The 22,841-nt window shown below is 46.3% G+C and overlaps 2 protein-coding genes across 5 annotated transcripts in view; one reads left to right on the forward strand and one right to left on the reverse strand.

Annotated features, from left to right (window-relative positions):
* Window positions 1-3,636: 3,636 nt before the first annotated feature.
* ITGAE (integrin subunit alpha E) overlaps window positions 3,637-22,841 on the reverse strand; it is a 68,619-nt gene continuing 49,414 nt past the window's right edge. For all 4 annotated transcript variants that reach the window (XM_064271575.1, XM_064271574.1, XM_064271577.1 and 1 more), the window contains 11 exons: window positions 19,522-19,654; window positions 16,859-16,957; window positions 16,107-16,186; window positions 15,579-15,659; window positions 14,844-14,907; window positions 14,649-14,756; window positions 11,233-11,289; window positions 10,976-11,071; window positions 9,739-9,834; window positions 4,541-4,651; window positions 3,637-3,959 (listed from right to left, as the gene is read on the reverse strand). In XM_064271575.1, the coding sequence (XP_064127645.1) occupies window positions 3,819-3,959; window positions 4,541-4,651; window positions 9,739-9,834; window positions 10,976-11,071; window positions 11,233-11,289; window positions 14,649-14,756; window positions 14,844-14,907; window positions 15,579-15,659; window positions 16,107-16,186; window positions 16,859-16,957; window positions 19,522-19,654 (1,066 nt within the window). In that variant the 3' untranslated portion in view covers window positions 3,637-3,818. The remainder of the gene's footprint in view (window positions 3,960-4,540; window positions 4,652-9,738; window positions 9,835-10,975; window positions 11,072-11,232; window positions 11,290-14,648; window positions 14,757-14,843; window positions 14,908-15,578; window positions 15,660-16,106; window positions 16,187-16,858; window positions 16,958-19,521; window positions 19,655-22,841) is intronic.
* On the forward strand, window positions 11,499-21,878 carry HASPIN (histone H3 associated protein kinase). Its single transcript, XM_010596510.3, has one exon. The coding sequence runs from the start codon at window positions 11,499-11,501 to the stop codon at window positions 13,857-13,859; it is 2,361 nt and encodes a 786-aa protein (XP_010594812.2). The 3' UTR covers window positions 13,860-21,878.

The raw sequence follows: 22,841 nt of genomic DNA on the forward strand, positions 1-22,841 counted from the left end.
AAACCAACTGCTTTATTCTCCTTCGAAACCCTGCTGAGAATTTGCATTTCTGCCCCCAATAGGCTGAATCAGAATCTACAGTTTAACAACATCCCCAGGTGATTCTTACATACAATAAATTTTGAGAACCACTACTCTGCTGCTGTTCGTCAGAACTGGTCCCTACCTACATAAGTGGGAAAACATACCTTGCTCGTGGAGAGGAAGACTTAACATTATAAAAATGTCTAGTCTACCAAAAGCGATTGATAGATTTAACACAGTTCTGATCCAAATTCCAATGACATTTTTTAATGAGATGGAGAAACAAATCACCAACTTCGTATGGAAGGGAAAGAGGCCCCGGATAAGTAAAGCATTACTGAAAAAGAAGAATAAAGTGGAAGGCCTCACTCTACCTGATTTTAGAACCTATTATACCACCACAGCAGTCAAAACAGCCTGGTACTGCTACAACAACAGACACATAGACCAATGGAACAGAATTGAGAATCCAGACATAAATCCATCCACATATGAGCAGCTGATATTTGACAAAGGCCCCAAAACAGTAAATGGGGAAAAGACAGTCCATTTAACAAATGGTGCTGGCATAACTGGATATCCATCTGCAAAAAAATGAAACAAGACCCATACCTCACTCCATGCACAAAAACTAACTCAAAGTGGATCAAAGACCTAAATATAAAATCTAAAATGATAAAGATCATGGAAGAAAAAATTGGGACAACGTTAGGTGCCCTAATACATGGCATAAACAGTATACAAAAAATTACTAACAATGCAGAAGGAAAACTAGATAACTGGGAGCTCCTGAAAATCAAACATCTACGCTCATCCAAAGACTTCACCAGAGTAAAAAGACTACCTACAGACTGGGAAAAAGTTTTTAGCTATGACATTTCCAATCAGCGCCTGATCTCGAAAATCTACATGATACTGCAAAAACTCAACTACAAAAAGACAAATAACCCAATTAAAAAATGGGCAAAAGATATGAAGACACCTCACTAAAGAAGACATTGAGGTAGCTAACAGATACATGAGGAAATGCTCACGATCATTAGCCATTAGAGAAATGCAAATCGAAACTACGATGAGATTCCATCTCACTCCAACAAGGCTGGCATTAATCTAAAAAACACAAAATAAATGTTGGAGAGGCTGTGGAGAAACTGGAACACTTATACACTGCTTGTGGTAGTGTAAAACGGTACAACCACTTTGGAAATCGATTTGGTGCTTCCTTAAAAAGCTAGAACTAGAACTACCATACGATCTGGCAATCCCACTCCTTGGAATATATGCTAGAGAAATAAGAGCCTTTACACAGATATATGCACACCCATCTTTACTGCAGCACTGTTTACAACAGCAAAAAGATGGAAGCAACCAAGGTGCCCATCAACAGATGAATGGATAAATAAATTATGGTATATTCACACAATGGAATACTATGCATCAGTAAAGAACAATGATGAATCTGTGAAACATTTCATAACATGGAGGAATCTGGAAGGCATTATGCTGAGTGAAATTAGTCAGTTGCAACAGGACAAATATTGTATAAGACCACTATTATTAAGAACTCGAGAAACAGTTTAAACAGAGAGGAAAATATTCCTTGATGGTTATGAGAGGGGGGAGGGAGGGAGCGTAGGAGAGGGGCATCCACTAATTAGATAGTAGATAAGAACTGCTTTAGGTGACAGGTGACAGGAAAGACAACACACAATACAGGCGAGGTCAGCACAACTGGACTAAACCAAAAGCAAAGAAGTTTCCTGAATAAACTGAATGCTTCAAAGGCCAGCATAGCAGGGGCAGGGGTTTGGAGACCATGGTTTCAGGGGACATCTAAGTCAACTGGCGTAACAAAATCTATTGAGAAAACATTCTGTATCCCACTTTGGAGAATGGCATCTGGGTTCTTAAATGCTAGCAAGCGGCCATCTAAGATGCATCAATGAGTCTCAACCCACCTGATTCAAAGGAGAATGAAGAACACCAAGGACACAAGGTAATTACAAGCCCAAGAGACAGAAAGGGCCACATAAACCAGAGATTACATCAGCCTGAGACCAGAAGAACTAGGTGGCACCCAGCTACAACTGATGACTGCCCTGACAGGGAACACAACAGAGAACCCCTGAGGGAGCAGGAGAGCAGTGGGGTGCAGACCACAAACTCTCGTAAAAAGACCAGACTTAATGGTCTGACTAAGACTAGAAGGACTCCGGTGGTCATGGCCCCCAGATCTTCTGTTGGCCCTGGAGAGGAACCATTCCCAAAGCCAACTCTTCAGACAGGGATTGGACTAGACCATGGGTTGGAGAGGGATGCTGGTGAGGAGTGAGGTTCTCTGATCAGGTGGACACTTGAGACTATGTTGGCATCTCCTGCCTGGAGGGGTGATGAGAGGGTAGAGGGGGTTAGAAGCTGGTGAAATGGACACGGAAAGAGAGTGGAGGGATGGAGTGGGCTGCGTGGGGGAGAGCAACTGGGAGTATGTAACAAGGTGTATATAAGTTTTTGTGTGAGAGGCTGACTTGATTTGTAAACTTTCACTTAAAGCACGATAAAAATTTAAAAAAAACAAAAAGAACTGGTCCCTAACTAACAGCATTAGCATGGCCTGGGAACTTGTCAGAAATGCAAATCTCAGCAGGAGTTCAAACTAGAGTGAACTGATGCGAAGCCCTGAGAGGAAAGCGGAGTTCAATCAAACATGTTAAGATTAGCTAATAGTTTATCTTCTGTATTTCTCCCTCCTCTTCTCTTTATAAGCCCCATCGTACCCAGTTTCTTGCAGCCATCTGCTTTTTCTGGAATCAAAATGGACTCCCCATATGCATGAGAATACTGCTCAGAGCAAACCTTACGTTCAAATTTTGGTGAGTTTTATTTCTTAACGGTGGTGACCCCATGTGTGTCAGAGTAGAACTGTACTCCACAGGGTTTTCAATGGTTGTGATTTTTCAGAAGCAGATCGCTAGGACTTTCTTCCAAGACACCTCTGGGTGGATCTGAACAACCAACCTTTTGGTTAGTAGCTGAGTACTTTACCATTTGTACCACCCAGGGACTCCTGCCATCAAATTTTAACAGTATGAAGCATAAAAGTAAAAGGTACTAAGAGCAAATCCAGCCTGTAAGAGTCTAGGCCTTAATCTCTATGCCCTCGACTCCCAGGCCAAGTTCCATCTCTCCTACTGACAGTATTTGCTAAGGAATGAAAGTCCCAAAGCGAGTCAGTAAACAGGAGTCCAGGTAAGGATGTGCAGGGTATTTACTAGGTGGACCTGTTCTCACAACGGAAATGAAACTGCACAACAGTCCCTGTCTTGCCCTCTCTCCTCCCTAGCTCCTGTTTTGGTGACCTCTTTTCTACTTTTTAAATCAATCTTGGGGGTGCTTTTTGGTGGCTTATTTGAAAAAATGGATGCTATTTCAGGACCCTGAAGATACTAGGCTAGGCATCACTTTAGACCACTGTTCCCTTAGATGTACTTTATATAGTGCACTAGTTTGGGAGATGTTAATAGAAATGTCAAGAAAAAAACATTCTTAGGCAAATAATGTTGGGAAATGTTGCTGGGAGGGGGTTTTACAAAATATATTAGCATATCAAAGGCGTTGTTATACAAAAACAGTTTAACTTTATTTGAAACCAAATGTTTCCCAAGTTTTCCAAGGCACAGCCACTTTTTGGACAGTGCATGGTTGAAAACAATATTCTACATACAATTTGTGAAATGCTGCTCTAGGTAATCCTGAAGGGAAAAAGTGATCAATATGGCACTGGGTCTCTAGAAGTTCTAGGGTCTGCTACTGGTTTCTCCCAAAGGATGAGGAAGCAGCTCCGAATCTTCTTCTGTAAACAGATCCTCTGATTTCAGCTGGGCCCTCCTCATGCTTTCCAAGTTCAATTGCTGATATTTTCTTTTAAAAAAGCCACACTAAAACAAAGGGAAGAAAAGCCCAATGAGAAGCTAAGATATCCATTCATCTTAGAAAATTAGTTCTCTTCATGTTGTTTTCCCTTTCTGAAATACCCTTCTCTGAATCTTCCCCTGATAATCCAATCCTTCCAGACCCTTTTTCAGTGTTGCCTTTCCTGACGCTCATTCCCCAATCCCACCCTCCTCTGAACCCCCGGAGCGCTGTCACCTTTTTAACTTAAGGAACCATGCTTGGACAAAAAAGCCAGAGCTGAGGGTGGAGAGGGGCAGAGGACAGAGAGTAGAGGGCCTTCGATACCAGTAAAAAGAGTCTGAACATTAAGACAGGGGACACCAAGGAAAGGATTTAAACAGGGAACGGCAGTCAGTTCTGTTTGAGGAAGATCTCTTTGTACTCTAATACTTCAACTAGACCTTTGTCTCTTTTGGACATTTGTCTAAACAGGGCAGGTGAGGGTTGAAGAAAGAGGGCAGGGCAGCTGCCCTGAGTCAGGAGCTGCTGTACTCAGGAGTGTCGTGCCCAACACCAGGGCCCGATTTAGTCCTCTCTCACTGTTATGAACACAAGTAGAACTGACCTTGAATAGGATGACTATAATCATAGTCAAAACCAGAAGGCCACCAACGCTGCTTCCAATGATGACGGGCAGAAGATGGTACTTCTCATCTTTCAGAAGGACAACAGTGATCTAGAACAAGACAACAGATCATCCAATAAATTAGGTGAAGGAAAGGGAAGAAACTGTACATGGTACTTAAAGGAGCAAAATATGAAGATCTGGCAACATTCTATGTACTGACCAAGACTGATTACAGTAAGCAAAAATGGTAAAAGTTTCCTGATGCAGATCTAAAATTACCTAATGGTTAAAATACTTTATAAAAAAACTATTTTGGTTTCTCATCTAGAAGAGCTAAGTCTGTCAGGAGATTGAGAGCTTCTGTTAAAGATTCCCTGACAGAAGGTCCCAAGGAATTGAGGTCTCTTGGTTTTAAAGAACACTGGACTAGGAGACAGAAAATCAAGATTCTCTATCCAGCTCTGCCACTATCACCCTATATGTCCTTGAACCCCAAGGTCGTTATCTTCAAAATGATGACCGATACTAAATAATCTCTAACTCCTTTCCAACACTGTTCTGACAGCTCTTTTGATCTTGTGCAAATCCCCAAAGTCTTTGGTAATACATTTTTCCCACATAAAATATCTGACAGAGATACTGGTTTGCTCTTCACTGAACTAAATGGTATTGATCACATGCTCTCTTAAAAATGAGTTGCCATCATGTCAACTCCAATTCCTGGCAATCCCACATGTGTCAGAATAGAATTGTGCTCCATAGGGTTTTCAATAGCTGATTTTTCAGAAGCAGATCTCCAGGCCTTTCTTCCAAGGGGCCTCTGAGTGGACGCCAAGCGCAAACCTTTCAGTGGCAGCTGAGCACATTAGCTGTCAGCACCACCCAGGGATTCCATGTTCTCTAAAGGACCCGATAATTAATGCAAAATGGTATTGTATGTATTACTTTTAAAACTCTTCCAGTGGAAGCCATCCCTAGCTTAGGGATGGCCTTTCCAAAGGGTCTCTCAATTCCAGGAGTCCAGGCTCTCTTCTTACCAACAGGGCTCAGCTGGAAAGCTCAGGGGATATGCTCCCAGAGTGAGACTCAGATAACGCCGCCCACCCCCACCCCGCCAAGGTCCCAAATGACTGGCCAGCATACGGGCCATGGTCAGAGCATGTTCTCAAGGCTTCAGTAGGGCCAGAAGGCTATCAAGACCTCTCGTCCCCATCTCACTCTGTTATTACTGGCACTAATCACTAATCAAAACACAGAAAATAACATATGTTGGAGAGGTTGTAGGGAAACTAGGATGCTTACACACTGCTCGTGGTAATGTAAAATGGTACACCACTTCCTTAAAAAGCCAGAAATAGAAACACCATATGATCCAGTAACCCCACTCCTGGGAATATATCCTAAAGAAATAAGAGCCATCACACAAATAGACATATGCACACCCATGTTCACTGCAGCGTTATTCACAATAGCAAAAAGATGGAAACAACCCAAGTGCCCATCAACATATAAACGGATAAACAAACTGTGGTACATACATATGATGGAATACTATGCAATGACGATAAAGAATAATGACGAATCTGTAAAGCACCTCACAACATGGATGAACTTGGAGGATGTTATACTGAGTAAGGAAACCCTGGTGGCATAGTAGTTAAGAGTTTGGCTGCTAACCAAAAGGTCAGCAGTTCGAATCCACCAGGCACTCCTTGCCAATCCTATGAAGCAGTTCTACTCTGTCCTATAGGGTTGCTATGAGTCAGAATCGACTTGACAACAATGGGTTTTTTTTTTATGCTGAGTGAAGTAAGTCAATCACAAAACGATAAATATTTTATGAGACCACTATTACAAAAAAACAAGAAAAGGTTCACACACAGGAAAAACAAAGTACTTTGATGGTTACCAGGGATTGGAAGGGGAAGGGAGGGAAAATTACTAACTAGATAGAAGACAAGTGTTACTGCTGATGAAGGGAAAGGCAATACACAGTGTGTGGGAAATCAGCACAACACGACCAATGCAAGGGAAGACACTGAGAGGAATGCAAGAAAAAAGGGCAACTGTGGTTAATTACTGTAACATAGAAAACCCTGCCACAATAGTATTAACAAACAGTAATTTACGAATGGATACATAGGTAGATATGTACGCTAAGGAGGTGTGGGAAGATGTAAGGGAGCACACCCATCTGCAGATATAGGTTTGGTTGTGGATATTTCTACATTCATAACTGTAGGTACTGCATGTATATTAACATAGACAGAGCACACAAGGGCACAGGCATGGAAACTTCTTAGATATAACCAAACACTTCATGGGGCAAAGTTCCTAGGCTTTAAGGCAAAGGACCATAGACTTGGGGGGACATCTCCGTCAACTGGCACAACATAGTTCATAAAGACAACATTCAGCATCCTACTTTGGTGAGTAGTGTCTGGGGTCTTAAAAGCTTGCGAGTAGCCATCTAAGATATCACTATTGGTCTCTTCTGTCCAGAGCAAAGGAGAGTGAAGAAAACCAAAGTCTCAAGGGAGCAATTAGTCCAAAGGATTAACGGACCACATGAACCACAGCCTATACACCCCTGAGACCAGAAGAACTAGATGGTGCCCAGCTACCAATACCGACCTCTCTGACTGGGATCACAAGAGAGGGTCCCTGACAGAGCACGAAAAAAAATGTAGAAAAATCAAATTCACAAAAAAGACCAGACTTACTAGTGTGACAGAGGCTGGAGGAACTTCTGAGACTATGGTCCTAAGACACTCTCTGACCTGGAACTGAAGCCATTCCTGGAGGCTACCTTTCAGCCAAACAATAGACAGTCCAATAAAATAAACAATAACACCTGAGAGAAATATTCTTTAGAAAAATCAATTATACAAGACCAAATGGGCAACATCTGCCCAAAAGCAAAGATGAAAAGGCAGGAAAGGTTTCCTTTCTGGACAAAAGGAAATGGGGAACACAGGGCGGAAATGGGGAGAGTGCTGGCACATTGTGCGGAGTGCAACCAATGTCATGGCACACTTTATGTACAAACTATCAAATGGGAAACTAATTTGCTCTGTAAACCTTCATCTAAAGCACAATTAAAAAAAAAAAAAAAAAGATCTCTGTCCACCCAAAACACCAAGTTCCCTTCATGCACACGTATAAGTACCAAGATAGTGGCGCTTTGAAGAGAATTTCTGTACGGGGTGGAGGTTTGGACAAACTAACCTTTAATGCCTCTCCCAATTAAGTTTTAAATGGTGGTTAGATTCCTGGGGTTGGCCCTCAAGACCCTACTTAACTCACATCTGTTGTCGTATTTAGCAGCCACTGAGTCAGCCCCCGACTCATGGCAACCCCACGCACGTCGACCCCATACACATTGAGATCAGACTGTTGTGATCCAGAGGGTTTTCACTGGCTGATTTTTCTAGAAGTAGATCACCAGGCCTTTCTTCCTAGTTTTTCTTAGTCTGGAAGCTCTACTGAAACTTGTTCAGCATCATAGCAACACATAAACCTCTGATGACAGATGGGTGGTGGCTGCGCTTGAGGTACACTGGCCAGGAATGGAACCTGGGTCTCCCACATGGAAGGCAAGAGTTCTACCAATGAACCACCACTACCCTCAACTCATATGTAGCTGAACTTAATAGGATTAAGTTCTGGACATTGAGAATAAGGAGCTGCCAAAGCAACACAGACAGAGGAAGAACAGAAAAAGAGCTGGCTTTTTCTTCTATGGAAGAGTAAGGTGGGGGGAAAAAAGGGCTTGAACGTGGGTTTAGGAAAGTCATGAAGGGAATCTGTCCCAAAATGACAATGGTGTAACAGGTCGTATTTGAGTAGAAGAAATGCTTCTAATTTCCAAAGCCTCTTCTTCTTTCCTCTACTAAACCCATAAGTTCCCTAAAGTGCCCCAATGCTGCCCTGGTAGAGGTTAAGAGGGAAGCAGGGCACAGAACGCTGCCTGTAGCAAGCACCAGTGGTGGCCTAACCAAACCCAACCAAACCCACTGCCATTGAGTCGATTCCGACTCATAGCGACCCTATAGGACAGAGTAGAACTGTCCGATGGAGTTTCCAAGGAGCACCTGGGAGATTCAAACTGCCGACCTCTTGGTTAGCAGCCGTAGCACTTAACCACTACGCCACCAGGGTTTCCAATGGTGGCCTACCCAACAGCAATTCCCTCCATTCAGCTTTGGTTCAGGAATCATGACTGGTCTAAACCATCATGACAAAGCCATTCCTCTTCGCCAGTGGCTGGCATGAGACCCAGGTCTCACTGATAAGATATAAGAGATGTCTGCTGGGAGTCTTTAGGAAAGATTTTCCTCCCTGCAGACGGAGTGTCACATGAAGAAAACACCCCTTGCCTCTGACTTCTTGCCTCCTACTTTGTACTCTGTGACGATACAGCATTTGGAGATGTGGTGACTTTGTGATGGCCCTGCAGGGAGATATCACCAGCACACTGAGACGGAGGGGGTTGGGTGGGAGTTGGAGCACCAGGATCAAAGGAGCCAGGCTGCTGACCCGGGGTCTGCCTCCCTGCCTCCTCGCTAGATAAACAACATACGCCCTTAAGGGATGCTAGCTAGGCTTCCCCTTACTTGAACAGGAACGCATGTGTGTACACAGCAACTGATACTCATAGATTGAGTGTTTATTGTCAGGAGTTACTTAATACTTAGGAGATAGAATTTAAAGTAAAAAAAATAATTTTGGGAAATCTATGCTATAGGAATCCTCGAGTGGTGCAAAAGGTTAACACATCTGGCTGCTAACTGAAAGGTTAGTGGTTCAAATCTACCCAGAGCCACCTCAGAAGAAAGGCCTGGCAATCTACTTCCGAAAAATCAGCCACTGAAAACTCTATGGAGCACATTTCTACTGTGACACACATGGAGCTGCCATGAGTTGAAGTCGACATGACAGCAACTGGTCAGTTATTTCAGCTTGGATCCTCTCAGCTTTAGGCCTGTTTTCAACTGCCCCATTTTACAGATGAAAAAAACTGAGGCAGAAGAATGTGACTCACTCAAGGTCACAAATGCAGTTGGTGACAGAGCCAAACTCAGAAGTGATAAGACTAGAAAATGAGAAGGAGGGAACAGCAGGGTGCCCAGGCAGGGCTCAAAGGCTAGGCACAGTTTTCCCAGGACATTACACAGAAAACAGTCAGGGATTACCTTAGTTCTGTGGTTCTCTGCATTCAGCCCCTCATACAGAGATCTGTTGAAAGATATTTCACCAAGGATCTGCAGTTCAGTCACATCTCTTAGTAACTATAAGATGTAGGGGAAAAAACAAAACTTATTTTAGAAATGGACTCATTGTTTTTGGACAGCACTCACTATTTTTCTTTTTAAATGTGCTCCTCCAAAATTCCTTAGCCAAGTTAGTGGCCCCAGCATCCACAGAGTTACCCGAGCCAGAAACCTGCAGTTATTCCTCAGTTTCTTTTCCCTCACTCTTCACCTCATGCTGCCCCTCCTTCCTTCATCGGTTCTTGACAATTTTCTTTTTCCTTTGGTCTCTCTTGAACCTGACCCTTTTTCTCCATTTCCATTGCTACTGGTTCAGTTCAGGTCTTATCATACTCACTGGGACCACTACAAGATGTTAAACTACATCAGTAGTTCCCACTTTAGAATGAGTGATTAGCAAAGGCATCTCTAAGGCGACACTTGAGCTAAACACAAGACGAAACCAGCCACGTGACGGTGTGGGGAAACGGCAGTGTTGTGCAGAAGAAACAGCAAGTACAAAGGTCCTGTGGCCAGTACAATCTTGGCAAACTAGAGGAACAGGAAGGACAGAATAGCTGGAGTATAAGAAGTAGAGAGAAAAAGAGTGCTAGGAGATGAAGTTGAAAAAGTAAACAGAGACCAGATCACGTAGTGCCTTGCAGGGCATGAAAAAAGTATGTATTTTAGTCTAAGTGTACTCAAATGCCTTTTTTTTTTTTTTTTAAGCAGGTGAGTGGCACAATCTAATTTTTGCCTTTAGAAGGTCTTACCTGTTGTGTGCAGAATGATTGGTAGAGATCATGGCAAGAGAAAAGGCAAAGAAAGCAGGCAGGTTATTGCAACAGCCCCAGCAGGAGATGGTGGCTGGAACGACAACAGTAGCAGTGGAAATGGACAGAAGTGGATATGTTTAGGATACACAGTATTTTGGAGGGAGGATGACGGGACTTGCTGCTGGAATAAATATGAGGTTGTAGGAAGGAGCGGAATCCCGGGTAAATTCTAGAATCTTGGTCTGAGTAACTGGGTAGAGCCTAAAGGTAAGGAATAGGTTGGCGCAGGAGGTGGATCAAGAGAGCTGTTTTCCACCCGTTACATCCCCGATGCTATTAGCCTCTCGAGAGACGCCCAGGGCAGCTGGATAATCAAATCCGGAGCATTTTACAGTCTCAGGTACCTGCGCAGACTGATTGAAGGAGAGCTCTGCAGCCACGGTTACATTCTCTTTATCCGAAGTGATGGTGCAGTTCACCGAATGCCATTCTTCCACGTGCTGGGGGGAAAATCTGGTTAGCACAGTCCCTCTTCGTGTGCAAAGGATGAAAAGTTTAACGCCTAGCGAAACCCACTCGAGGGCAACGGGTTCGCGGGGTATTCTTATGTCACCCGCTTCAGCCCTCGCTCCCTCGGCCACGTCGCGACTGCCTCGCTCACCTGAACCGGGTCGCTTCCACAAACGCGCTCCTGACTCTGAGCGCACGCAGTGTAGGCCTGAAAAGAAAGCCGTTTACCGCAAGGCAGTGAAGAAGGAAAAGCGCCATGGTGACCGCCCCCTCCCAGCTCCTGGGAGACTCGACTGACTGCGCAGGCGCGCGGGCGGGCGCTAGGACCCGGCAAGGGGTCAGGCCGGCCGGCAGGCGCGGACACGTCACGAGGAAGTCTCGCGGTGTTTGCATTTGAACGGCCTGGCGGGTGCGGCCATGGCAGCATCGGGCCCGCGACCCGGGAGCCGGCTTTTCCGAACGTACGGGGCTGCCGGTGTCTGGGGGCCGCGGCTGCGGTCGGGGCGGGCAGCCGCGCAGTGGTTCCCGCCCCAAGACCGGAAGCGTTCCTTCAGCAGCAGCAGTAGCAGCGACGCCAGCAACAGCGGCCCCTCGCAGTCTGCTGCTTCCGACGATCCGGACGACCCCGACTTCTGCGGCAGCCCGCTCCTCAAACCGCAGAGGCGCCGTGGCGGCCGAGTCCCCGGGGGCCGGCCGAGCCCGATCGGGACCCCACGGCGCCTGAGGCTGCGCGCTCGGCCCCCGCACAACTGCAGCACCCCGCTCGGCACGCTCGGCCCGCCGCCCTTCCCCGACAGCCACCTGCGCGGCCTCAGCCCGGACCCCAGCGTGGGCAGCCAGCCCACGGTTTGCGACGAGCTGGGCACCAGTGCCTCCCTGTTCGGCTCTCCGGCCTCTCCCGGCAGCCCCGGGCCTGGGGCCCCAGCGCCAGCGGACAGTGTCATCTGTGCCGGCCCCTCCGCCACTCTGGACACAGCCTCCGCAGTTCCCAGAGGCTTCCGCTGCCCGGTAGCCGCCCGGGACCGGGCATCTGTCCGCTGCTTCTGGAAGGCAGCGTCGGAAGGAGGCAGGCTCACCAGGGCTGCCCACCAAGCGCGTGCCGCCCTCAGGTCAGCTCTCTTTAGACTTACGGACTCAGGAAACCCTGAGAATTCTGAGTTTGGGGCAGATGGGAAGAATATGAGGGGGTCCTGCTGTGAAAGAGAACTGGTGGCAAACAGGGCGGAGGGCCCAGGTTTGGCAAGCACCGGTAAGAAGACAGCCACAGACCAGCACTCTTGCCAAGAGAATGGGTCTCAGGAGGTTGTCCAGGTAGAAAGCAAGAAAGCCAGAGGTTGCAAACGCTGTATTAAAGCTGAGGAAATCAAAAGGCCTGAAAGAAGTAGGCCAAGCCGGAAGAGGAAACATCAGGAGATAGCTGAAGCCTCTCTTCTCCAAGATCATCCATTTAAAAAGGGCCAAAAGATGAAAACAGAGTCATTCCTCACCCAGAACCTGACTCATTTACAAGATACCTGCTCTTGGGCCAGAACCAGGGCCTCCCTCTCTTTCCACAAGAAGAAGATTGTGACCGCTGTGCCAGAGGTGTGCAGCGGCTCCGTCATTGCAATTTCTTCCTCGGAGTCCCTCTTATCAGAATATTCACACCCTCCTATCATGAACAGAACAAACAGTGCTCTGTCCCCTTGGCAATCCTCCTCCATGTATTTGCTAAGCCCCTTAAAGACTCTACATATTGTAGACAAAAAGGCATCTGATGCTGAAAAGGTTTATGGGGAATGCAATCAGGAAGGTCCTGTGCCCTTTAGCTGCTGCCTTTCCACAGAAAAACTGGAACACTGTGAGAAGATTGGGGAAGGAGTGTTTGGCGAAGTTTTTCAAACAATCACTAATGATACACCTGTAGCCTTAAAAGTCATTGCTATCGAAGGACGGGGTTTAGTCAATGGATCCCATCAGAAAACCTTTGAGGAAATCCTGCCAGAGATCATCATCTCCAAAGAGTTGAGCCTCTTGTCTGATGAGGCACACAACCGCACAGAAGGCTTTATTGGGCTGAACTCAGTGCACTGTGTCCAAGGGTCTTACCCTCCCTTGCTCCTCAGAGCCTGGGATCACTATAACTTGACCAGAGGGTCTGCAAATGACCGGCCTGACTTTTTTGATGAACACCAGCTCTTCATTGTGCTGGAATTTGAGTTTGGAGGGACCGACTTAGAGCAAATGAGAACAAAGTTGTCCTCCATGGCTACTGCAAAGAGCATTCTCCATCAGATCACCGCATCCCTCGCTGTGGCGGAGGCATCACTGCATTTTGAGCACCGAGACTTACACTGGGGGAATGTTCTCTTAAAGAAGACCAACCTCAAAGAGCTCCACTATACCCTCAATGGGAAGACAGGCACTATCCCCACCTGTGGACTGCATGTCAACATCATTGACTACACCCTCTCACGCTTGGAGCGGGATGGAATAGTGGTTTTCTGTGACATTTCCATGGATGAGGACCTATTTACAGGTGAAGGTGACTACCAGTTTGAGATCTACAGGCTAATGAGGAAGGAGAACAACAACTGCTGGGGTGAATACCACCCTTATAATAATGTGCTCTGGCTACATTACCTCACAGATAAGATTCTGAAACAAGTGACCTTCAGGCATAAAAATAACACCTCTGCCATGAGGCAAGTGAAGCGAGAGATCCAGCAATTCCATAAGACAATGCTGAACTACAGCTCTGCCACAGAGCTGCTCTGTCAACACAGTCTATTTAAGTAAGTTGAGTGTGCCTTACGGTCCCAAACTGAGAAGGCACTGATCTTGGAGCCCCTAGAGATACTGTTTTTAATCTCCATCCCCACAGCAGGATGGAATTCCCATTCTTATATGTTTTCAAACAAGAATTTTGTTTCCAAGTGGTACTACCGAAATGATTAAACTGCTCTTAATACACTGTGCATGAGAACAAGTGTTTACAACTCACAAGGTCTCTTTCTGTCAGCAGAGTCCATTCTGTAAATGCCTTTCCATATTTTCTTTTTTGAGCCTTGACACTAGGTAGCCTGAGCAAAAACGAATTGGGAGAGCCCAAGGCCTCCATTCTCATACTGATCAGAGCCTGCTGCTTTGGCTTCGGGAACCAGACTACAGATGAGGAGTCACAACCGAAAGCAAAGAGGCTGCGGCAAAGCAGAGAGCCAAAGAGACAGACTGGAGGGAGGAAAGAAAGATGGTAGATAATTTATAGGAGAGCTGAGACAAATGCCACATGTTTATCAAGCTCACTTGCGAATCACATAGGGAAGCAGAATTTTATCCTTTGTCAAAAGAAAAATAAATGTCTCCATGGCTACTAACAAGGTTTGAATTTTTGCTTATTTTTCATCAGGGAGAGAAAAACTGAAATGTTCCCTTAAGATCTGAGGGGTTGATATTCCTTCTAAATGTGCTTTTGGTAATTTACTCCTGTTTTCCTGTGGTTAATCTAGTTCTTACTCCTTTTCTAGAACTCTAATTTTTATACTTCTGGGAACCCATAGTCTGTGATAAAGAACCACCTTTAAGTACCTGAGTCTTTGTCAGGTTGATCACTCTTACAACCTGAAACCCTTGTATTTTGATTGGAACACAAATTTGCAACTGGAATTTGGCTTCAAAGAGATTTTCCCCATGTATCTGCAAAATAAAATCAGAAAGTGGGAAGTCAAAGCTAGGGTTGCTTTGCCACCTGTTGCTCTGCAGTGATGAGCACTAAACACTTACATTGAAGAGGAATTCTTTGTGGTCAGAAAGCCTCTGGCTTGTGAGCATGTACATCACCGATGGTCTGCAATTGAGAGGACATGTGTAATGCTACCAACTGAGTACACTAGGACAGAGGGCATTGGATCCTTAAGGGAAATCAAAGTTGGGTGTCAAAATGTAAAGTGGCCATTAGGGCAGTTGGGATGAGGTAGAATATTTGAATTCTGTATAGCTGGGCTGGCTTTCTGTCACTCCACAGAGTGGCCTTACTTTTCTTCCTCTTTTTTCCCAACCCCACAGCCCCTCACATCCCTCCTTTGGTATCACAAGGGCACCCTTTTGCAGACAGACCAGTTGGCACTGTTCCTCCTTTGATACTACTATGGAGTTTCTTCTTGTGTGCTGTCAAGTCAATTCCGACTCATAGCAAGCCTATGGGACAGACTAGAACTGCCCCACAGGGTTTCCAAGGTTGCAGTCTTTACCGGAGCAGATTGCCAGATTCAAACCACTGACCTTTTGGTTAGCAGTCAAACGCTTCACCATTGCACCACCAGGGCTCCTTATGGAGTTTCTAGGACCCAGCTATTAGTGCCTAGAGATCAATGTTGGAGCCTGGTTCTAAGCAGCCTCCCCACAAAGAAGGGGAAGGCCCACATCCATCCTGACCACCAGTTCCAGGCCCAGGAGAGACTGCCTGAAGCTGTACCCCAGGCACGGGCAGTCACTCGTGTCCCCCTTGGAAGTACTTACTTGGTGAGAACTGCAATGAAGGCATGCTTGAATCGAAGGGTGGTCTTACCAGGCAAAGGCAAAGAACTTCTTTCATTGGAACTAGGAAATAAAGAGTGTCAGTTCCCAGCATCCCTGCTTTGTACATTAGCAGCTGCTTCTGTATCTTGGCTTCCCAGGGCCCTCAGGGGTCAGAAAGGAAAAGGTTCTCAGAGATAAGCATTTGGAGTACAGAAGGATTTTCAGAAGGGCTTGTTAAAAGTGCAGGTTCTGGGGATTGCCCCTTGATTGGTTCAGTTAGTCTAGGGTGGGGATGAGAAACCTGCATTTTAACAAGTTCTCCTGCAGGGGTGACTGGCTAGTCTCATTTGGCCCCTCTCTGTCCCCCTGCCCACAAGCTGAGTCATTGCGGTGGCAAGGGGCCCTTTGTGGGCTCACAGAAACTCCCTCCATGGGCCACAGGGGAGCCCTCGCTCTCACAGCATGCACGGGAGGCGGGGTTCTTCCAGGGCCACAGCCCAAGCCTGGTGTGCTACAGGTGCAACTCACTTGGTGATCGTCACAGTGATGTCTGCTGTCCTGTTGGGAAAGGCTTTCTCCTCCAGCTGCCAAACTACCAAAATGTCTGCCTATTTTAAAAGGGAAAAAATGGTCACTTGAGCCCTGGTGGTGCAGTGATTAAGAGCTCGGCTGCTAACCGAAAGGTCGCAGTTCAAATCCACCAGCCGCTCCTTGGAAACTCTATGGGGCAGTTCTGCTCTGTCCTGTGGGGTCGCAATGAGAATCGCCTCGATGCCAACAGGTTTTTTGTTTGTTTCTATACCACTCACAACTGAAATTGCTTCCTAATAATTAAACAAACCAAGAAAACAACTAATACATCCTCACATTTTTGTAGCAACTTCCACACTCATTTCGTTTGAACCTCACGATGTCGGTGTGGAGTAAGCAGGACAGACAGTATTATTCCCATTTTACCATTGGAAAAACCAATCCAGAGAGTCCAGTGACGGCCCAGCAGCACAAGGATAATCAATAGCCGATCAGGATTCCCAACTTTTACTCTGATGCTCCTGCCCTATTACTCCCAACTCTGGACTACCGGGGTGAGCCAACAGTTTGTCTCTGGCTGTATGTTGGGAAACCACCCCCCACCTCCCCCACTCCCTACTCTGAGAGCAACCTCATTAGTTCTGAGTGCTGCTGTGGATTGTGCAATAAAGAGACACTCTCGGGAACCACAATTAAGAGATTCGGACTCCAGGATAATGAGAAGAGCCAACCAATCAGAACAGACTCACAGACGACCTCTTGAATATGGGGTGACCGATCTTGCAGTTCATGACCAGGATAGATGCAACTGGCTTAGGGTCATCACACTGAATATTTGGAGAGGGAGGCTGTGAACACAGAGGAAGACACATTCTTGAAGGGGGAAAAAAAGGGAGCCGCTCCTTCACACCAATTGAGCAAACATTTGCTGATTTCTCCACATGCCAAGCACCCTTATCTGGACCACAGAAATCAGACTTGGCCCCTGCCTTCCTCCCAAGCTGGGCAGTAGGGCTTAGATCATTGAGGAATTTAAATAGAAGGTCTAAAGAGTAAGTCTGTAAGAAGGGTACAGAGAATACCAGTGGACAAAGAGATTAATTCCAACTATCGTCATTAGTTGTCGTCAACTCTTCTGACTCATGGCGACCCTATGTGTGCAGAGTAGATCTGCTTCACAGGGTTTTCAAGGCTGTGACCTTTTGGAAGCAGGTTGCCAGGCCTGTTTTCTGAGGCACCTCTGAGGAGGTTTAAACTGCCAACCTTTCAGCTAGTAGTCAAGTGCTTAAATATCTGTGCCACCCAGAGATTCCTTAATTCCGACTAGGAGGAATCTAAAGTCTTCATGGGATGGGAGACATTTGGACTGGACCTTGGACCAACGCGCACGTGATACACTGAGGTAGGCTGGAAGGAGGTGTGGACCCAAGCCCTGCCATGCAGCTTTCTCAACCATGGTTCCTCATCTGCACCACAGATGGTACTTTACTAGTTTCATTCAAGATGCATAGGAGAGAAGTTCATTTTTTTCACATAATGGATGCTGTCCTCTCCCAGTGAGCCTAAGCTCACCAGGGACAAACTTGCAGTTTGAAAAAGTTGGTTTATTGATTCACTGCAGTGAGGAAAACCCCACTATGGTACATCGGGGGGCTTTAAGCTGGTTCAAAGCAATTCAGTCAGGGCTGATGAAGTGAAATCGGAACAAACACAGATTTTTAAAATTTGAGTGAAGCGGAACAATAAGCAGAATGGAAAAAATTACGGGTTGAAACCCTGGAATGGGAGACTTGGAAGAGGTGTAGTGAGCTCTCTCAGGAGCCTGATGCGGAAGATTGGATTATTGCCAGGAATGTGGAGCGTGACACATTCCAAGCGGTGGGGGCGGCCTCCATCTTTAAGTGAAGCACCACTGTTTCTGATTCTGCTTGTCAAGAGATTTGGTTGCCATGCAACTCGCATGCTGCCCTTGTTTTCTAGGAGGGAGATTAAGTTTCTAACAGGGCTTCGATCCATAATTTTTCCCATTCCTCTTATTGTTCTGCTTACCCACATCTTAAAAATTTGATTCTATTTGGGTTTTGCTTCATCAGCCATGACTCAAGTGGGCAGAACTGGTTCAAAGCCCTGGGTGCATCTCATCAAAAAAAAGGAGGGGGGGTGATTAAAGTATTCTGGGGCAGATTGAAATTTAGGTGAGATTTAAATAAAGCAGTGTTTTCACAGGCTCAAAGCAGGGCTCTGTGTAAAGGGGTCAGTCAACATCAGGTCTGGACTGCGACATCACCCAACACTCATTTCCTTGGCAACTGTAAAGTTAAGGTAGATGTGGAAAGATGTGTCCAGAAACCCTATATCGGAAGTTTCGCAACTCAGTGAGAAATTGAGACTGCGTCTCTTTGTCAAAGTGACTTAGATTCTCCAGGCAAGAGCAAATGCATTTCATAATTACTGACGTAACTTCCAACAGCAAAGTTTCTGATAGTCTATGATTTTAGAGAACAGAAATTTTCAGTTTTACGATACTTTCCAGCTTCAGGGTGTCCGTGGGAAAAATACTGTTTCTATTGTCTCTGCAGCTGGCTTTGTGTCTGTGATCCCAACCTAATGAAAAAAAAAAAAAAAGCCCAAACCCATTGCCGTCAACTCCGACCCCTGGCAACCTCACGTGTGTCCAGAGTAGAGCTGTACTCCAGAGGGCTTTCCATAGCTGTAATCTGATGGCAGAGTCCCTGGGTGGTGCGGTCAAACTGCTCGACTACTAAACCAAAGGGTCGTGGTTCGAATCCACCCAGAAGCACCTTGGAGGAAAGGCCAGATGATCTCTGCTTCCGAAAGGTCACAGCCTTGAAAACCCCATGGAGCACAGTTCTATTCTGCGACACATGGGGCTGCCATGAGTTGGAATCGACTCGGTGGCAGCTAGTTTGGTTTGGATTTTTTATTTAATCTGAGGGAAGTAGATTGCCAAGCCTTTCTTCTGTGGTGCCACTGGGTGAATCTGAGCCACTAACCTTTCAGTTAGTAGCTGAGCGCCAACTGTTTGCGCCACCCAGGGACCTACCTGATGAATGGCAGGACAGATGTTTACTTTTCCAGTCCTGTTAATTTTTACTCTCTCAATGCCTTAACGGCATTAGTTTATCTCTCAGAACCCTGGTTAAGAAAGGCTAGAGGCAGAGGAGTGACGAGCAACAAAAGGGCACCACTGGAGGTTTTGGAGGCAGAGAATGGCATGGTTGGGTCCATGGCACATGGATGGATTGCAGGGGATTCGTGTAGTTAATAAACGTTTATTAGATGGACCAGGATGAAGCCAGAGGCAGGAGGACCAGGCAGGCCTGCAAAAAAGCAGGTGTACAGTGAGGGACAGACATGGACAGCATGTTTCCAAAGCTGCTCCCAGAGTTACCTTTTGTATCCTTTTAAACTGTAAGTTTCTGGGGTATGTCAAAGTCAGGTTTGTCATGTAGGAATCTTCCCCAGCGTTAGTTACATTCATGTTCATAGTCAGCTCCTTGGTGAGACCTACCACCAATTCCTCCCTGCACAGGGTATAGGAATAGAGAAAAATGTTACCAGTTTACTTAATCTTGAAAAACCAGGATGCAAGATAATATAACCCCACCCACTGCTGTCGAGTCAGATTCCGCCTCATAGCAACCCTGTAGGACAGAGTAGAACTGCCCCATAGGGCTTCCAATCTTTACAGAAGCAGACTGCCACATCTTTCTCCTGCAGAGCTAGCGGCTGGTGGGTTTGAACTGCCAACCTTTAGGTTAGCAGGCGAATGCTTTAACCTCTGCACTGCCAGAGCTCCTAATAGCCCATTTTTAACTGACTTCTTAGATAACTTCGACAAGTTGCATAAAGGATACATTGAACCTAGATCCTCTTTCCCCCCAGTAAGCAAACACCTGGACCGACACTCTCCCTTAGTTGATGTGGGAGATGGTAACAATGGCTACCCTTCAGTTACTGTTTATTCAGTGCTTACCATGTGCCAGGGACTGTGCTAAAGGCTTCACATGCTCGATTAATTCTCACAACCCCATGAGATAGTATAGTTACTCTAACTCCATTTTATATCAAGAAGGAAACCAGAGTCCAGAGAAGCGAACTGATTTGCCTGAGGTCTAGCAGCCTCAGATGGCGTTGGGAGAATTAGATCCAGATCCTGTTCCTACCACCAATGTACTGTGACCCTAGGCAAGGGATGTCATTACACAAACCCCTCCATTCTGCCCATGCTCTGCTCAGCACTGGAGATCGGTGGTGCATAGGACAGACGCTATGCCTGCGCTCACACAGCTTTACCTTTCTTGACCTCAGCCTTCCCACCTGCCCGATCATTAAGGCCCTTCCAGCGTAAAGGCTGGATCTGTTAGCCTGGAGAAAAGGAGACTTGGGGATACACGAGAGCTTCCTGCAGACCACTGAGGCCCGGGGGCCCCAGGATGCAGAACCAGCGTCTGTAGTGGAGATCTACAAGAATGCACATTACCAATAGGAAGAAGACTTCCCAACCATCCAAAAGCCCAAAGAAGGAATGTGCAGGTCTAGGAAGAAATGACGTGTATTAATTTAAAAAAAAAAAATCATTCTTGCAGCTGAGAAGATGATAGATTGATTGGAGAGAGACGGGAGGCAGAGACCAGTTACAGCATCTGACAGGTGACATGTGCCTGAAATAAGACAAAAGTAGTGGGGTGTGGGGAACAGGTAGAAACCAAAGATGGTGAGGCTCTGCTTGCATACAGAGTGAAAAAGAGAGGCGTCGAGGAGGAGGCCTGAGTTTCCAGCTCGGAGACTGAATGGTTCTATCGACTGAGGGAGTGAACACAGGAGGAAGGGCAGACTGGCGGAAGAGACAATGAGCTGGGCTTGGGACATGAGAAGAGGCGCCTGTAGGATAACGAGGTTGTTGTTAGCTGCCATCGAATAGATTCCAACTCTCAGGGTCCCCCATGCACAGAGCAGAACTGCTCCAGAGGGTTTTCAAGGCTGTGATCTTTCGGAAGTAGGTCATCAGGCTTTTCTCCCAAGGAGCTTCTGGGTGGGTTTGAACTGCCAACCTTTTGGATAGTAGTCAAGCGCTAAACAGGGACTCCTGGGTAACAGGTAAAAAAACAGGTAGGTAACAGGTAGAGATGTTTAAATGTTAGCTGAATAGAGCCCAGGAGAGAGAACTGAGAGTCATCAGAATATTTAACAAGGATTCTTAACCTGAGGTCCGGGGACAGTTTCAGAGGGTCCTGAGCGCAAACATTTATGTAATATATTTGATGTTCTAGGGAGAAGGGCCTGTAGCTTTCACTAGGCTCTTTCAGGGATCCAGGTCTGCAGAAAGGTAAAAATCCACCGATTCAGTTGGATGCTGACAATTAGGTTCGGTGACACTTTTGAATAAAGAGGAGAGGTACTGGCTATGTACACTAGGTGGCGCTATTAGCCAAGCTGCATGTGCTGTGTTGCTAGTCCACACAGACCGCTGGGCAGGCGGTTCTTGGCTGTAATTAATTCCTCGTTGGAAACAGCTGCATCTGCTTATTAGGCTGGATTCCAAACCACTCTAATGTCTTGAATTGGGCCCTCAGTGATGGGGAAGGGCCGCCTTAAGCCAGCCACGTCTGAAACGAAATCCCTGCACGCCTATGAGCGGGTTTACCAGGACTCAGCGATCAGCGTTCTTCCTCGTAGATACCACCTTTGCCCAGCTGAGGACCATCAACCATGTTACACCCACAGAACTCGTGGCCAGGGTGGGTATTTTAGGACCACGACATCTCTAAAACCAAACTCGTGGTCTTTCCCGCCACACTCTGCCTCCCAAAACCATTCTTCAAAAAAAAAAAAAAAAAAAACCCATTGCCATTGAGTCGATTCCAACTCATAGTGACCCTACAGGACAGAGCAGAACTGCCAGATAGTTTGCAGAAAGCGCCTGGCAGATTCAAATTGCCAGCCTCTTGGTTAGCAGCCGTAGCACTTAACCACTTCCCCACCAGGGTTTCCATTCCTCCAAAGGCTTCCCCAATTCAGTTGTTTGTAACTCCATCTTTCTAGAATTCAGTGCGGTCCAACAGAACTTTCTGCAGGGATGGAAACACTGTATATCTGCACCATCCAATACCATCAGCCATATATGGGTATCAGACACTTGAAAAGTGGCAACCGAGGAACAGAATTTTTCACTTTATTTAATCTTAGTTAACTTAAATAGCCAAATATGGCTAGTGGCTACTGTATTGGACAGCACAGTTCTAGATGCTTTGAAGATATCTTAGGTCCCTCTCTTCTTCTCATTCCCCACATCCAATCTATCAGCAAATCCTGTGGGCTCTAGCTTCAAAATATATAGCCACCGTCATTGCCACCACCCTGGTCCAAGCCATCACCATCTCTCTCTTATAGTAGCTCCACCTCCTTCCTACACTTTATTCTCAACACAACAAGAATGATCCTGTTAAGATGTCATTCCTCTGGCTCCCCAGCTCACAGTAAAAGCCTATGGAAAGCCTAGGAAGCCCTATATAACCCTCCCGCCCCACATTACCTCCCTGACCTATTTTCCTACTACTCTCTGCCTCCCTCCCTCCAATCCAACCATGCTGGTGTCCCTGCTGTTTGTCCCACCTGCCAGGCATGCTCCCAGCTCAGGACACACGAAGGTAGGTGCTCTCAGACATCCACACAGCATGTTCCCCCACATTCTCCTGCCTTTGCCAGAAT

This window comes from Loxodonta africana, chromosome 18, assembly GCF_030014295.1.
Source record: "Loxodonta africana isolate mLoxAfr1 chromosome 18, mLoxAfr1.hap2, whole genome shotgun sequence".
In the NCBI taxonomy this organism is placed as follows: Eukaryota; Metazoa; Chordata; class Mammalia; order Proboscidea; family Elephantidae; genus Loxodonta; species Loxodonta africana.

Bases quoted from the DNA above. Each gene is read 5' to 3' on its own strand.
- HASPIN (XM_010596510.3), top strand. From the start codon at position 11,499: ATGGCAGCATCGGGCCCGCGACCCGGGAGCCGGCTTTTCCGAACGTAC.